At 38.6% G+C, this 12,432-nt stretch overlaps 1 protein-coding gene across 1 annotated transcript in view; it reads right to left on the reverse strand.

Annotated features, from left to right (window-relative positions):
* ZSWIM6 (zinc finger SWIM-type containing 6) overlaps positions 1–12,432 on the reverse strand; it is a 109,243-nt gene that overhangs the window by 29,869 nt on the left and 66,942 nt on the right. The window contains exons 3-4 of the mRNA XM_041470788.1: positions 9,072–9,220; positions 8,400–8,550 (exon numbers count right to left, since the gene is read on the reverse strand). Coding sequence (XP_041326722.1) covers positions 8,400–8,550; positions 9,072–9,220 — 300 coding nt within the window. The remainder of the gene's footprint in view (positions 1–8,399; positions 8,551–9,071; positions 9,221–12,432) is intronic.

Below are 12,432 nucleotides of genomic sequence, written 5' to 3' on the forward strand. Positions count from 1 at the left end.
TATAACAGATAAATTATAAAGTATTTCCTTCGTCTTGACTTGACACACCCAAGTGGATTGATATTTCTGCACCTCTCACTTCCAATTTTCAAGATTTTTTTTTCCAGTATTCATTCAAAACAAAAAAAAAAAAAAAAAAAAAAAAAAGGAAAAAACAAAAAGGGAAAGAGGGGGAAAAANAAAAAAAAAAAAGGGAAATAGCACAAGGCTAGATGGCTGAAGACACATAAAGCTCAGAAGTCAGTGAAGACTCAGTAATTCCTACCCATGAATCTATCATTTCTCTCTAGCTCTGGTATTTACTAGAAGTGGCGTTGGAAAATTGAATGGCAGCCTAATGTTACTGAAGTATGAAAAGTAACACTAGGGGAAAATAACACTAGTTATCAGCTTGGCTTAGAGTAAAACTCTGTCCTTAATCTTTGCAGATATGATTCCACAGTTAGGGCTGCAATGAATTGTGCACCAGCTTCAATACGCAACATTTTTTAGGACATTTGTAAGTAAATCAGTTCAACATCACAGGAATTAAAAAAACAACTGCTTCACTGCGGGTACTTACAAAAAATCTGAAGTACTTTCCATCCAACTAAACAGAATGGAAATGCAACTTTCTGTATGGCATTAAAAATAAATCCCTCAAGCTATGGCTACACATTAAAGGTAATTACTGTGACCATTATTTCTGAAATCTGACAAATGCCACAGGATTAGCTCAGCTGGTTAGAGCATGGTTCCAATAACAGAAGGTTGTGGGTTTGATCCCCATATGGGCCATTCACTTATGAGCTAGATTCAATGATCCTCCTGGGTCCCTTCCAACTCAGAATATTCCATGAAATTACCTAAAAAATCCCATTTTTACTGTCATACTGTGGCCTCACACAAACCCTCATTTCAAATACTATTATGGCAAAGTCAATAATGGAGGAAGAAGGAAATGATCACCAGAGAAGGTGGATGAAATCCATCTTTGCAGCCTGGCTTCATTCACTGAGGAAATGAAGGTGACAGCATCAACCAAGACACTGTAGGGCCATGACAGCAATTTAAGTTGTCATCTATAACTCAGGTCTTAGAACAGCAAAACTGTCTTGTGATGCTAATTCTGACCTACTGTTAATTTAGCACCTCCAACAACAGCAATCATTCAAAGACACTGACATAAATCAACAGCTTGTTCTGTGAAAAAGCAGGTGTCACCTTAAGTGCATGACCTGAGGGTACATGTGTTTCATAAGACCATGACAGCTGAGACTAAACAATATTAATGTAACCACTACTTAAGAAAAGACAGCCTACTGGATATGATACAGTTTAAGACACAAATATATGTAAGATATCACTATACCTAGAAAGTCCCACAATGAAAGACCAAGGAAAATGGTGCATCCAACCATGCTTCAAAAACAGGACTTCCTACAGCTTTCATTACAAGGCCAGAAATGCCCTATGTGCAACTGACTAATCTGTACATAGAAATCTGAAGTTAACTTTATTTTCAATAACTGCAGGGCATGGGTACTTTCTTTAGCTTTAAGGCAATACATGATGCAATTATAAGTGGGTATATTCAACAATATAAAGACAATACGTATATAAACTTGGCAGTCAAATTTCAAACTTAAGAGTCTTGCTGTACTGTTTTAAAAAAACCGTAAGATACAAGGACAAGTAAATATCTCTACTATATGGCTGACCCTAAAAAGGGATTGCATGAAGTATGCAGGTCCAGAAAAATGGTACTAGAGCACCAAAACTGTAACGAATGTTTAACTTCATCCATTCTTTTTCATGCCAGTCCTGGAATAATCATTAAGTCTGGCACCAGGAAGGAATTTCTCTAGAGGCAACAGCCATAGCTGCTTTTGTCCTCTTTCCCCCTCCACTTAAGCACTAAGCACAGATAATGTGTTCAGAACAGCTGGCATGTCCCATTCATACAAGTTTGTCTCTAACTGCAAAGGGAAGGAATGCCTGAGACAGAGATATAGATAGAAAATAGGTTAATTCATTAAGGTTAAAGGAATATAAATTCCTGTTTTCTAGAGATGACTATAAATTTTTATCAGGAAAAAACTCAAGAGTGGTTTCCAAATTTAAAAAAAAGAAAACAACAAAAAACCAAAAAACCACAACATTATTTAACACTTGATCATTAGTTTGCTTATGGCAAAATGGTAATTAATTCTCTCTTAATTAGTCTATAATGATTCCTTTCCTAACCTCAACATTTAGAACAAAGCTTTAGATGAGGAGCAAAGTGTTACTAATAAAGGTCTAGGCATGATCCATCAAGAAATATATTGTATTATTTCTCTGTATCACATGACCTTGTAAAATGGTACTTTAACTTTTAACACAAAACTGTATCATTCTAATCCAGAAAATGGTCAAAATACCAGTAAGTGTGAAATCAGAATAGACTATCAGCCTGACCCAACATTAAAAAGTGGTATACAACAAAGTACTAGTGAAAACCTACTAAGAACTACTGCAGCAAAGCCATGTTATCCACCCAAGAAACTCCTTTATAGAAATAGTCCATTTACTATGCTAGTATATATTTAGTATATAACAGAAAGAATTGCAAGAATGTCACTGGGAAGAGCTTTATCACACAAATGAGGCTCATTTCAATACCATAAGAGGCTCCTACACTTAAATACTTTAGATTCCAATAGGTGGATGAGGTAGAGAGATTATGCAATAAATGGGGAAGGTACCCAGCTGAACACAGAGAGTACAATTTAAGTTCTCACGAACATCATAAAATAACATGACCAAGAGAGACCTGGATCAGCATGAAGCAAAACCAGAACACATTCACCAATTCTATTCACTGCCCTGCCTTGCCATGGACCCCTCTGGATACAACCTCTTCTCCACAGTAATGCCATCATATTTCTACTTCACAAGAAACTAATCCTTGACTTTACACAAACACAACTCTCCTCTCCCTTTAGGAGTTCTTAAATATCAAACTGGAGGAAATCTACTAGAAATATTTGGTTTGGAACATGCAAATTATGCAAAGTTTCTTCACCTTGAAGGTAAGCAATAGGATATGAAGATACTGAAAATCGTAGTTCACAGGAAAAAACCTGATTCTGTAATCTGTATGTTGAGAAGGTGTTGGGATCCATCACTCCATCAAGCTCCTTGTCTTAGATACTTCTACTTGACTGCTTTCATCAGATTAAGCATCTGGGATTTAATTTAAGAGTTTCAGCTTTATTAAACTGTCACAAGAGCAGCCCTACTCTGATAACAGTAGCTGGTCTAATTACGGCCTGGTTTAGGGTTGACAAGTACAATGATTCATTCATGGCACATGAGAAGCAATAAAAAGTTGTTTTGCATTACAGCTTTAAAAATGTGGACACTTTTTTCATTTAATTTGTCACTTAGCTTTTGCTAAGAGGACTGTTAAATTTCAGTAAGAGGCAAATGGGGTTTTAGTTTAAATGCAATCCCCATATTTAAATGATCTGTAATGGCACAGTGCTCAAGTGGGAACACTACTGTTTCACAGTGAGGCCTGATGGTGACATGTGACTTTTGTATTCAGGTCCTGTATTATCCATGTGGCTAAAGGGCTTCCAATTTCATTTCACAGCCAGAAGCCTGCAGAAAACACCAATTAACTTGCAGATCCCATTTGCCAACAAAACAGTCTCTTCCCAGTGTCTGGCAGTGCTCAACATTTAATTCCAAAGCAGAGCCTCACAGCCATCATGATCCCTGGGCTGGAGCACCAAGTCAATTTCCCCCACTTTTCAGGGAAATCTTTTAATTTTTGACGAGAACAAGCAACTTTTACTTTATTTTTCATGGATGAGTATTAATGACTTACCTGTCTACTAAGATTACATAGTCCATTTTTTTTTCTCTCTAGACTACAAAGAAAGCTTTCCTTCAAATCAGAGATCTCAGCTCAACAGGGATCAGCAGATATTCACTGTGCATTTCCATACTCCATTTTACCAATGCAATTTAATTAAAAGGCAAACCAAGGGGCTTCAGCTAATTAATCATTATGACATCCTAAACTCCTCAACCATGGTCACCACGAGACAAACACCTGAAGATCAGCATGTGAAATTTATATACTGGGATACCATTTAAACAGCAACATGAAGAATTCCAATGCTGCTTTTAACTCTGCAAAGTGGAATTCGTGTATTACCGTGGCGAGTTGGAAGTAATCACCAGCGCACCAGTGAAACTGAATCAAAATTCTCCTAGTTTGAGAAGTATCTCAGCAAGCCTTAGAGCTCTGACCTGTAACCTTTCCAATAGTGTACCTCTGACATTCCATAAGTAGCATACAGCTCATCCCATTCCTTGATGTAGAACAGGGAAATCTGCTAGGCAATTATTATATTCTTATTCCTTATCTAGGGTTTTAAAAAACAATTGCCTAGTTACGTGGAAGGCCTTTTTTTGTTAACATGATGCTTTTGAATCATGAGTTGCTCGAGAAATTAGGATTTCGTATTAAAAAATTGCCAGATTCATACTTAGACCTAAAGTATTCCATCTGGCGGTCCTGAGCGGACATTGCGGTGATTTTTAGGGGGCTTTTCATTTTTATTTTAGGCGGGCAGGGTTTCACTGTTGTTGTTCTTGTTTTTAAATTAGCACCTTCATTCAAACCCAAAATTACTTTTACTGAAATCAGCAATTTACCACAAACTTGAAGAGGAACTATGATCAAAGCTCAGTGTGTCCTTCCAGTACCCTTGCCAACACCCAATGCCAGACAGGAAGCATCACTTAAATTCTAATGAAAGGTTCAAATGACCCAGTCAAGGAGCAAAGCTGAAGTTATTTAAGTATGCTTAAAAGTCTATGCCAAGATGGAACTGACAAAGTGGCTATATGCCTAGCAGTTGGCAGACAGCATACCAAGTCAAGCAAGACACCCTTTATTAAACAGTCTATATTTACATACTTTGTATGCCCTAAAATTCTCCCTAACCACCTACCTGTGACATACATGAGAATACAGCTAAAAGACTTTATAAAAAGACTCTCTCAGATTACTCCGAACAGGTAATAAAAACGTTAAATATACTGAGGCCTGTGTCTCACATCCTCCATCGATATTTTGATTCTCTGACACTCTGGAAGATAATAAGCCAACATTACTTGGCAGCATCATGATAGCATGACTCCTTTAAACTCAATGTCTGAATTACCTCTTCTACTGGATTAGATCATATGTTGCCGAGGCCACCCTGATTTTCCCTCTGCAGTCTGCTATTGTGACTCTTGTCTCCCTTAAACTTGAATTTTTTGTATATTCACTTTTTTTCTTTTTTTTTCCTTTTGAGATACAAGTTTCACATGGAAACAGCAATGTTTAATGTGAAAACTGGGAAACTCAGCAAAGTAAGATCCTAGCAAAAAAACTTCAGAAGCTTGTAGCTTTCACATCAGGTAGAAGTTAATCTGAAGCAATTCACACAATTAACAGTATTTTGGAGGCAACTTGCTACGTGCCAGTGGAAGGAACCAAGATCTCCTATCAGTGGGGAGAAGAAATAGACAGTTTAGAATCACAGACACTACCCAGAGATGGAAGAACCAAGTTAAGTTCTACCCTTTGCCTACTGCCCACCTGGTGTGACTGAAGTGTACTTGCAACTGAAACCACGGTACAAGATCAGCATATTTTGATTCCCTAATGAGGTGTCAGAGCAGTCCAGAACTGAAACAATACGGTCTGCATCAGACTGCAAATACAGCAGCTCAGGCAGTGGTAAGGTGCTTTTTGGAAGTGACATCTAGAATTCTGATTAAGTAGAGGTAAAGTAAATTCAATTAATCCAAAAGGATTTGATATTCGATCCTGCAGACACATAGATTCCACCTCCTCTACCTTCAGACAGGTGTTGTCAAGAAAATTATGTTAAAGAAGACTGATGAAACAAGAGGAGCCGCTACAAAAATTTTAAAAAAACTTTTTTGTTTATTGACAGCATGTGGCAAGACTGCTACAGGTAACAGATGGAGAACACATTTCTGCCTCTCCCACCACCTACCAACTCAACCCACATAAGCAATGAAGCATGAGACCCTCCAGGTTTCAGTATCATGGGATACAATTTTGTTCCATGTATGTCCAGCTAGGCATGTGCCTTGCTTGGCAAAAACTGTTATTTTTGGCAAAAACAAGACAAGGAATCATAAAAATGGTGGTTAAACTCACAGTTGTTTCTAGACTCCAACAGAGCTTTGCCTGCTATAGTATTAAGGATTTTGATCACAGAAGTATAGATAGCTGTTTATTTGCCTTGTGCTTCAATTAGAGTGAACATAATCTTTACTATACAGGTTATATCCAATCTTATCCCACCAGCTGGTATCTGATTCAATCATGATCATTTTTGACCTCTAAGAGTGCAAAAGTTAAGTTTTGCATTTGAGATTTCTTTCCTAAATTAAGCATATAACTCTGGGATTTGATTTCATTTAGCTTGATTTTGGACCTTTAAATTACATTAAGAGCATTATGATATTTGCTCACTTCTTTACATTACTTATATAATGTCTCATAGGACATAATCTGTAAACTTTCACTTGTTATTAAATATTTTTATGTTTTCTGCCACATAAGTCAGGCACAGCCATATTGACCAGAGCACATCAAAACAGACTTCTTTAAGTCTAGACTTGAAAAGCCTTTCCAGAATGAGAGCACAGATTTCTACTCCAAGTTCCATGAATCACAACACAGTTCCATTTAGGTCATGTGTGTCTTCAGTTTGCTTTAGGAAAGCCACCAAGACACCTGTAGTAATGTTTGGAATGCTAAGACAGACATGTCAATATGTTCACTCATACATTCAGTGAATTACCTTTCAGAGGAATGAGTTAGATTTACCACTATATTTTAAATCAGGTTGTCTTTGATCTCCCACATGCTTCCATATCTACTAGTTAATAGTTTGTTACAGTACTTTAGGAAAGCAATGATTGTGGTTACTTTCTATCTTTCCTCTCACTACACCATCTTGAAAAACTGTTGACATTCACATTCAAGTTGTATTGATTTTCCCTTCAGACAACACCCTGTATCAACTGAGGCTGAAGCTGGGAGGGATTGAGAGCAGCCCTGCAGTGAAGTACTTGGTGTTACTAGTGGAGGATAAGAGGCTGGACATGACCCAGGTTGGACATGACATGGGCATTCACAGGTCAGAGAGCCAAACGTGCCCTGGGCTGCATCCAGAGCAGTGTGGGCAGCAGGGCCAGGGAGGGGATTCTGCCCCTCTGCTCTGCTCTGCTGAGAGCCCACCTGCAGGGCTGCAGCAGCTCTGGGGCCCCAGCACAGGAAGGACATGGACCCATCTGGAGGAGGTCCAGAGAAGGGCCACAGAGACAACAAGATGGACAGAGCACTGGCCATGAAAGGAAAGGCTGAGAGAGTTCAGGTTTACTCAGCCTGGAGAAGGCTCTGAGGAGAGCTTAGAGCTCTCTCCAGTACCTAAAGGGGACCTATAAGAAGGCTGAAGAGGGACTTTTTACAAGGCATGTAGTGAACAGACAAAGGGGAATGGCTTTATAGTGAAAGCTGTAAAGTTTAGATTTGGTATTAGCAAAAAAAATTCTTGACTGTGAGGGTGGTGAGGCACTGGAACCATTTGCTCAGAGCAGCTGCGGAAGCCTCATCCCTTGAAGTGTTTCAAAGCCAGGATGGATAAAGCTCTGAGCAAACTGGTCTAGTGAAAACTGTACCTGCCCATGGCAAGGGAGTTGGAACTAGGTGATCTCTAATGTCTTTTCCAACCCAAATCATTTTATGATACTGTGATGAGATTCTTAAGAGATTTTGAAAATTCCTGAAGTTGTAGTAGTTCAAAACTGTATTAGTTAGGTCCTGGACATCAGTTCAAATATACCTTTCCCATTTCAGCCTGTGTTATTCTCTTAATTCACCAATGAAGTCATGTATTAGGTAACCTCCACTGTAAAGCAATGTTAATTGTTAGTCTTCTGTATTTTGTCTCCTTTCTTGCTCAGTAATTGACTTCTGTAATTGTGAATCGGTTTCTTCCTCAACCTTTCCAGCTTAGCACTAAAGGCTCATGTATTTCACCTCAGCTGTGTAGCCACATTTCCACTTTTTGCTGTATTCTTTCTAGATCCTCTAGTACTTAAAAAGTGTTGGAATTGTACTTCTTTTACACCATGCTCCCTCTCCTTCAAATGCAACTGTCTCATGCTGTAGGTCAGAAATTCAATTTTACCCAAACTTAACTGAATAAAAGAAAACTGCAGAAAACCTCATCTGCTTAGCCTAGAACCACAACAGAAGTTTTTCTCAAATCCAAATATGTAACTGTTTCTTTATTATACATATGAACACCTAAATGAGTCTGTGAATTTACCCAGTTCATCCCAGAGCTGCCTATACTTGTCAGTCATTGTAGTTCCTTGTTGTCTCCAAAGCGACAGACGGGGGTCAGCCATGAACTGTTCTGTTATCAACGTCAACATGCGAGCTCCATTTGAATCTCTCATTTTTAGCATCTCTCGCACCTAGGAAACGAGTCTTTTAATACAAACTTGAAAAAAGCAAAGAAATCGCAGTACAGACAATATGCTGCAGTGTTAAATATTCCCCTTTTGCTAAGTTAGAAATTCAATTCATATGTGTGATGGGAAATTTTTAAGTAGAAAAAACAGTCTGCATTCCCAATTTTTGACAAAATTTTGGGCTCAGTATCCAATTGCAACTCTTCAGAGAATTTTTCCACAAGCAATCCACGGGTGTATTATACAAACTGCTGTAAGGTTTTCCAACATTTTGGGGGTGGGAAAGAAGAAGAGAACAGCAAAGCTGTAGAAGCTTGAAATGTTACTTCATATCTTTACACTGGTCAAGACACATCAGATTGTAGTCCACTGCTGTAAAACTCATTGTCAAGTTGCCATTGTATTCCCAAGGCTTTGTGTTATTTTAGAACAGCAGAATCTAGAACTTTGAGTAAGATGCAAGCAAGTACAGACCGGCTTGGAGAACAGGGGAAAGAAAAAAAGGTTCAGAGTACTCAACACACCTTCGCAAAAAGCAAATTGAGCTGCTTCCCTGATCCATGGTATCCACCCTGGGAGAGGAAGAGTTTAACCTGTTCTTGGACCTGTTCCTCATCCAAATGCCAGCAGTTTTCATCATCTATGCTAGCACCTGCTGTTGGGTCAGGAGCACCTGCAAACAGCAAGAAAAGAAATCATTATGTTCTATATGAAGAAGAGAGGTTCTTGAGTCCAGGGGAGAGGACTACTACATAGGTTTGTTTTTTTTGTGTCTTCTCCTGTTTTGGATGCCTTGATTTTAATCTAAACAGTCTTTAAAATAGACTTAAATTTCTTCTCAGTAGTCTTAAGTACTTAGAAATTATACCTATGAAAAGGCATTTAAATACATAATATTCTCTTATCTAACAAAATATTAGAATCAAGGTAAGGGTTTTTCCTTCCATCTCAGCAGCTACACTAGAATATTTTACAAGGAAAATTAAGATTTTGAATTATATTTCTACCACTGTGATGTGAAAACCACTCTCCCCAAAACACCTGTGTAATTCCTGTACCTTCAGCAATCTTGCTCAGGTTTAAGTGACTGCTAGTGAGCGCTGCTATTGATGAACATGAGGAGAATCATCACCTTGGTGCCTCTGAGCTGTGATGGCTCTGCAAAGCTAAACAAAGAGTAAAAAAAATCCCCAAACAAATCCAAAGTCTTAAAGGACTAAAGGCATTTCCATCATAAATAAGAGCTACAGATTCTTAAGACTATGCTGCTTTCAAAGGAAGCATCTTTACAAAGACAATGTCATCTGCACAGAGTCAATTTAGAGCGACTCTACTTGAATTAGCCCAGTATCAACTGAAATTACTAGATTCACATCCAGCAGTGCTTTGGCCACATATTGCCATAACACAGCTTTTGCAGATCAGACCAGTGATGTTCCCTCTCTTAAAGAATGACAAACTTAACTAAAACAAGTTCTTGCACCATTTAAGAAACTGTATTTTTCTGAAGAACCCTGCAACTCCACTGGACATTTTTTAAAAGGTCTTCAAACAGAACAGGCTGAAAAGTACTTATCTAGAGTGTTGGACTCAGCTCAAGGCTGGGCATCACCATACCAAGTATCAGTTATTTGAAGCATGGCTGAGACTCAAGTTGACTGCACATTTTAATTCTGAACTTATCACAGGTGCATAATCTCTATTATGTTTTGCGAAGATATTATAGAAATTGAATCACATTCAACAATCACTGAAATGTGTGTCCATGTTACTTCTGTAGAAAAAAAAGAAAATACTGCCAGGGAAGGAAAATGACAAATTTCTAAAAAGCTGGGATTTTTTATAGAAATCCTAGAAACTTAAAAAACCAAAATAGCTACAACTCTACGATGTATAGGAAAAGAACCCATTGATTCTATTGATTTAAGCCTTCATTTCACAACTGCAGCTCTACCATGAAGGTGAAGCTTTTAAGCAGTCACAGGAAACGCTGAGCTCTTTATTCAATGAAAACAAAAACAGACGATTTAGAGGGTTTGAGGGATGTCTTATGTAGAAATTGCTGAGACAGTAAACAAAACAGTGTTCCATAACTCCACAACTTCCTAAACTGCCTCAATTTCACAGCCTAAAACTGGGAACTCTGTGCTGCTGTATATATACACAATATGTGTTTAATTAATAAGAAATTGTGTCTTTTGAGGTGTGAATAAACTCTCCTACTGTCCACAGGAACACAAAAATGTCTCAGAAGACAGGAATCAAGCTCAAGACAGCATAAAAACCAAGGAATCAAAAACTTGCTCTTCTGCAAATGCTTGCATCTTCAACGTATTAGTTTTAAAGGGTTTTCAATTCTATCAGCTACATGAAACACATACTGATAAGTCTTTGGTTGCACAGAACAAGATAAAAAGGAAAATCAAGCTACACAAGAATAAGCAGTGCAGCTGTTGCACAGACCCAGGTTTGCAGTATTACCTTGCAAATACTTTAAATATTTCATTGCTCTAAAACACAAAGAGGGTGAAGAGGAACTATATAAAAGCAACAGTATAGAAGATGCACTTAAATTTCTTCCTTACTTCAAAAGAGATTTATCTTTAAATAATCTTGGTATGATTATTTTCAAGCTGAATTAAAAATAGCCCAGTATTCCTCAGCTAAGCTTCCCTATTTAGGGGGTGAAAAAAAAATCCTTCTGCAACTGTTTACACTTTATCAAAAGCTCACCTGTCATTTTGTGTTACAAGGTTAGAATAGCAATACAGCTACCACGGATTCTTTAACAACAGGTTTCCTTTACAAAAATAAGTGTGCCTGCTACCCAGGGCCACCAGCACTGCCTCCACCAAGGCTACTCCTGCCAGTATGATCCCAAATATATCTTAACCAGGAGCACAGTATCACTATACTCACAGCAGTGTTACTTGCAAGCCATTAGGCCAGACGACTGTAAAAGCTGAAGATGCCAAGAGTCTGTGCGCAACAGTGCTCTTCAGCACAGTGTACAGATACTCTGACTCAGAATGATTTTCTTTCTTACAAGATCTTACATAGGCAACATTCAGTACGATCAAAATTTTTACTTCTAAAATTTCAGTGAACATATAACCAGCACCAGCTACAGTTGCAATTCACTCATCTTTAAACCCTGTTGGCAGTCTTCAGCAATAGCTGTGGCATGGGGACACTGTGTCTGGTCAGGCACAAGTCCAGCCACCTTCCCACCAAGGCAGCAGACAGGCACTTTACTGATGCTGCTGGAGAAGCCTCAGCTTCTGCTGCTTATCATTCCTGTTTTGGGGTCAAGACACGACCACCTTCCATATCTCTCAACTAGGTACTTTTGAATTTCACTAGGTTCAACTACATCCAGGTGACTCATCTAGCCCGTTTCCTCTCCCACTCAAACAGATCATGGATGGGATTTCTACACGAGCATTTCTCTTCTGAAAACACAGGACTGGGTGAATAGGTAAGGAACTATCTGAACGAGCAAAAGGAGGAAGCTGCCTTAGGGGCTGTGAGAAGCCCTAGCAATAGTTGTCAGGAAGGCTCAGGCTCAGCATTGTATAGGCAGAACTGAAGGTTCAATCCAAAGACAGCAGCTTCACTCAAGGTGTGGAATGGCCCTGAACAGAAACTGGCAAGGCTTTGGCAGAAGGACAACTTGGCTGCAGAGAGGAAAGAGGAACATGAGCAGCCCTGAATTTAAACTATGCAGGGCAGTTTGGTACCAAGGCTAAACCCTGTTTCCCACTTGTAACCTGGGGATAAGTATTACTCGTGCTTTAGAGAGATGTCATGAGGATACATGAGTTCACATTTGAACTATGAAAGTGAGAAGTACTGTATAATTATACTAATATTAAAACCAGTAAT

Source organism: Pyrgilauda ruficollis, unplaced genomic scaffold, assembly GCF_017590135.1.
Source record: "Pyrgilauda ruficollis isolate IOZ18807 unplaced genomic scaffold, ASM1759013v1 scaffold25, whole genome shotgun sequence".
NCBI lineage: Eukaryota > Metazoa > Chordata > Aves > Passeriformes > Passeridae > Pyrgilauda > Pyrgilauda ruficollis.